The 5,029-nt window shown below is 35.3% G+C and overlaps 1 protein-coding gene across 1 annotated transcript; it reads right to left on the reverse strand.

Annotated features, from left to right (window-relative positions):
• Positions 1-401: 401 nt before the first annotated feature.
• On the reverse strand, positions 402-4,505 carry LOC105118441 (probable lactoylglutathione lyase, chloroplast). Its single transcript, XM_011016409.1, has 9 exons — positions 4,206-4,505; positions 3,828-4,026; positions 3,596-3,720; positions 3,321-3,385; positions 2,875-3,087; positions 2,737-2,784; positions 1,615-1,722; positions 1,304-1,444; positions 402-616 (listed from the first exon to the last, which is right to left on the reverse strand). Exons 1-9 carry the CDS (start codon positions 4,324-4,326, stop codon positions 575-577), a joined length of 1,062 nt encoding a protein of 353 aa, XP_011014711.1. The 5' UTR covers positions 4,327-4,505; the 3' UTR covers positions 402-574.
• Positions 4,506-5,029: the final 524 nt, after the last annotated feature.

The following is a 5,029-nucleotide window of genomic DNA, read 5'->3' on the forward strand; positions in this document are numbered from 1 at the left end:
TGTAATTACCACCAACTAAAGGCTACATTGCCACAGCTCGAGCTCAAACTCTTCAGCGAGATGGATGAGGTGACTTGCCCAACCCTTTGCAGGAGTACGAATTTGAAATTTGGTGAGCATCGTAACCACTTATTCACTACTCTTAGAAGAGGGGAAAAAAAGAGTTCAATTATGACGTAAAGGATTATAACTTCAAAAACACTGCAACAATCTGCTAAATTTAGTAAAAACTTCTACCAACAGAAAATCTTGAGAATGACAACAGCTCAGAAATGGCTTGTTACAATACACATCTTTTAGGTATTCTGCGGATGCTTACAGAACTTGACTTTTCGAACGGGGAAAGCTAATGCAAAGCTACCAAATTAGGAAAGAGACTTTAGTTTTATCTACAAAATGGGGAAAGCTAATGCAGAGCTACCACCAATAAGTTTATTACTTTGATTCCCATGAAATAAACTTTAGTTTTATCTACAAAATGCTACTTGATCACCATCTCACATGAGACAAATTTGGACAGATGTTTTGACACAAGATTAGAAGCGGGCATTACATATTGATGCTGTCCTCAGACTCACTCCAATTCCTTGAGAAAGTCAATGTTATCTACAAAAACCTGCAAAAGAAAATAAATAACTGTAAAACCAAGCGAACAATACAGATGCACAGGGTTCCTTAAAATATTCCTTATGATGGACAGCCAGATTAATAACATAGAAAATTTTACTTTCAAAGATAGGATTTACAATTGAATATGCAGTTATACACATGATAACCGGTGAAATACAAGCAAGTTTCACATCTTCAAATTGCAAAGACCAACCAAGTTTAGTAAGTTCTTTTGTCAATCAAACCTCAGAACAAACCCTCTAATTATTAAGATGTCATCCTAGGCTCATGTTGAACAATGCCTCGCAGGCACATAGCCAGTGTTTCAAAAATTGAAAGAGGGAAACCAGACAACAACATCGGTCAGATTTGAACAACCTTTCATCCTGGCAGGGATCTGGCTATCTGGTCCTATACCATTCATATCAAGCAAACTCTAGCAGTCATGTCTTGCACAGGCACATCCTCTTCATAAAGAAGTTAGTGCATGTAAGTGAGCCAAGTGATACACCTATAGCATAATATGTTCATGAAACATGTTCAATAGATCATGCAGCAGTACTGTCAAAGATTTAACAAAAAATAGAAAATAAAATCATTCAATGTAATTACAGTTTGTTCTGACATTACTGCTTCGATAGCAAAAAATGTCATCAGGCAGAAACATAAAGGGAAAAAAAAATTGAAATCATACCGTCTTCCAACCATCTGGATCCAAGCAAGCAGTGATCTTGGTGTTGATACCAGGTAATGGTCCAGGCTGTCGGGTAACTTTTCCACCAAAAATTTCAACTGCTTCTGCAGTTCTATAGACATCATCTGTGCCTATCGCAATCTTTCACAATGAAAAAGAAAAAAATCAGATCCCAGACTATTCAATGAAAAAGCAATCCATCATTCTCATGAAGTACCACTAAATTCATCAAGAAACAAAGGCACATAAGCAACCATGGTATTTTGAGAACACTGAAACAAATTCCACCATGCACAAGAAAAAAAGTCCACCTGAGCATACGCATTTCCTTTGTCATATTCAGTGACCCCATAGTTGTACGTCAACTCCAGCACACAGCTTTTATCTTCAGACCCATAACCCATCATGGCTATTGTGTACTGACAGTAGCGGACACAAGATTGTCAGTTTAAATAATAAATTAGATGTCAAACAAAGGATGTGTACAGAATTTTTTTTTAAATTATCAAATCAATTGATCTAGAAATGCAAGTACTGTAGACACTCAATTCAAAGATACATAAATCAAGTTGTAATGGAAATTTGTCATGAATGTGAGAAAGGTTTGGAATATGATCCGAAGAATCAATTCAAAGATACATAAATCAAGCTGTAATGGAAATTTGTCATGAATGTGAGAAAGGTTTGGAATATGATCCAAAGAAACAATGCAGGCAAGAGAATCAAGCAACAAGTAAAACCTTAAGTTCTTGCTGTTGAACCAAAATCCCTATCAAATTTTTCTCCAACATGACATTTTCATGTAGACCTCCCCATAGAAGACTTGAACTTAGTAGAAAACTTAGGCACCGACAGATGATTTGTTTTACTCTCACTTTTGACACCTCACAAACTCCCCCCAATAAAGGATGAGAAATTTCTATCCAAAAATATTACAGACTTATAAAAATGTTTGTATGGGACCTCACAACACAACTACTGGTAAAATGAAGTGATTGATTATCTTGCCAGAAACTCCACTTTTGAGTTCTGACTTCAATAGGAATCAAGTCACCAATTGCAGAAATTTCTTTATAATGAAAGAGACCACTATTTTATAGAAAAGTTTGGAGACAACAATAAAGTAGAATAAAAACAGTAACTTGTTGCAGCCCACCATGGGTTCTGCCCCATGAAAGCTATGAAAATAATCTTCTTGTCTCTTGGGGAGTGTTCTCCTGCCATGATGAAATGTTTTGTTTTTACCCTATATCCTCTCTAACCCATAAGTTAGGTAAAGTTACTGTTCTCTTCCATGTTACCTTTCAGGAAAAAAAAAAGGACACCAACTAATCAGATCTAATTATTGATCCTAAGAAACTAATTTATGATGGAGTATAAACAAGATATGAAATGGTGAATGACATGCACTAGGCAAAAAGAGGCCAAGTTACCTTGTATTCTGGATTATCTCGTTTGCGGAGAAGCTTCATGCCAAAAGCCTATATCATGAAACAAGTTGCAGATTTATCACTATTAACATGAAATAATCACTATGCAAATAGTTGCTTGATCAGGCCAGAATAACTCACCTTCTCGTAAAAATTTATAGAACGATCAAGATCACCAACACGAAGCATGACCTGACAGAGTGGCTCAGGGGTAGGTCCCCTTTCCAACAGTTCAAATTTATAACCATCAGGATCTTCAATAAAAGCAATTACTGTACTGCCACCTTTAACAGGACCGGGTTCTCTATTCACTTTGCCACCCTTGACCTTTATGAGTTCAACAGTCTTGGCAACCTAATCAAAAGAGCACACAAAACCTAGTTCAATTTTTTTCGGGATTCATCAGAACATCAGACAGTCTACGATAATAATAATAATAATAATAATAATATATAAATATATATATATATATATAAAACAAAAAACTAAAGAATAGCTAGGTCCAAATAGCCCTGACATTTTAATTTCACAGCAGTTTCAAGAATAATGATAAAAATAAAAATGAAAGTTCAGATACAGGAAATTACGTCCTCAACTGCTATGCCGAAATGTCCAAATCCAGCTCCAATATCATAGCTGTCAACTCCATAATCTGGCAGCGTTAAACAACTAAAAATAAGCACCCACAAAATAAAAATAAAAAAAATCCAGAGACATCTAGTATCAAGTTTATAAAACAACAAATCACATTGCAACAATTTTACATTATGGTGTAAATTAGGAAAGCTAAATCATAACCTCACAGTTTCAGATATTAGAAAAGGTTGACAAAACTGAATGGAGTGGTAGTCTGTTCACTTACTGTAAGTGAGTTCTATGACGAAGTGGGAGTCTTCCGGTCCATATCCAAGAAAGGCATTTGTATATCTCTCCTCAGGTATATCACGTTTCCTCAGCAGCTTCATCCCCAGACACTCAGTGTAGAACCTGCATTCAGCAGCACAGGTTTTTCATTTTGGCTCGACCTTGAGGCTTGCACATTAACAATTTCCTATAAGCAAAAACATAGAGACGAGATAAAACACAATACATACTTTATAGTCCTGTCCAAATCCCCAACACGATAAACAACATGTAGCATTCTACGCTTGTCCTTTTTTACCCACTCCAACAAACTTTCTTGAGTAGCAGCTGTGCTTGCTTGTGCCATATTTCCAGTTGCAATGGTTCTACTCTCTCCTCTCCAAATCTCAGACGAAGCTTTCAAACCGAAGAAATGTGATTGCGGAACAGCTGCATCACCATTACATACCAATGCACAAATTAAGCAAGGAAACAAAGCCCTAGCTTTCAATATTATCACTATAAAATCTACAGAAATGTAAATTTAATTCAATTATGAATTCGATTAATTCAAATTACTAAAAAAAATTATCAATCAAATTCAAGAAAGAAAAGAAGAGTATAGTTACCGGTAGCAAGATAAGCGAATCTGCGAGAAGGGGCACAAGTATTACAGAACATGAATGAAGAACAGGTCAGGTAGGATGATGGTCTAATTGTGGAGGACACCATAGGCATTATCCTCACCATTTAATTAATTTCTTATTTTTACTATTTGAATAACAAAATCTCTCAGATATATCTTCTTCTTCTTCTTCTTCTTCTATTATCAACTACCCTTATTATGTGCTGAGGGGGAGAGAGACGGGTTTGTGGCAAGCAGCGAATAGGAGGAATAAAAGTTAAAAAGTGGTTTTATTTATTTTATATTATTTTGTGCTAAGGAGCTGGGGTTTTTTTTATAAGATTCGTGAGGAGTGAGGCTCTGTCTCTTGTCCTGTGCTGTGTTGGATGGAATGGACGGCGATATTCACAAGCTCACTACCCAGTTCAAGTCCCGTTCATTAGCAGATTATTATTTTCTAGTCCAAGTTCTTACTTCTGTTTTAATTTAGTCCTTTAAAGAAAAAATCATAGATTAGTCCATTGACCATGCTGACTGTTCGATTTTTTCAAATATTCCTTTCAAAATGCATTTTTCTATTTTTGTTTATAGAGAGATAGAATTCGGTTTTCCTTTTTTCTTTTTTCTTTTTTTAAATGTAATGGAAAGCTAAACGAAAGATTATAAGGTCATTTGGTATTATTTATTTTCTGTTTTTGATTTTATATTGTTGGGGAAAAAATCAAAACAAATTGTTGCAACAAAGCAAAAACAAAGGCCATTATCACAGTTTTTGAAAACCACTGTATCTGGTTCTGATTGTTTTTGACAATGATTATTGGTTTTTTT

This window comes from Populus euphratica, unplaced genomic scaffold (genome assembly GCF_000495115.2).
Source record: "Populus euphratica unplaced genomic scaffold, PopEup_1.0 scaffold1953.1, whole genome shotgun sequence".
Lineage (NCBI taxonomy): Eukaryota > Viridiplantae > Streptophyta > Magnoliopsida > Malpighiales > Salicaceae > Populus > Populus euphratica.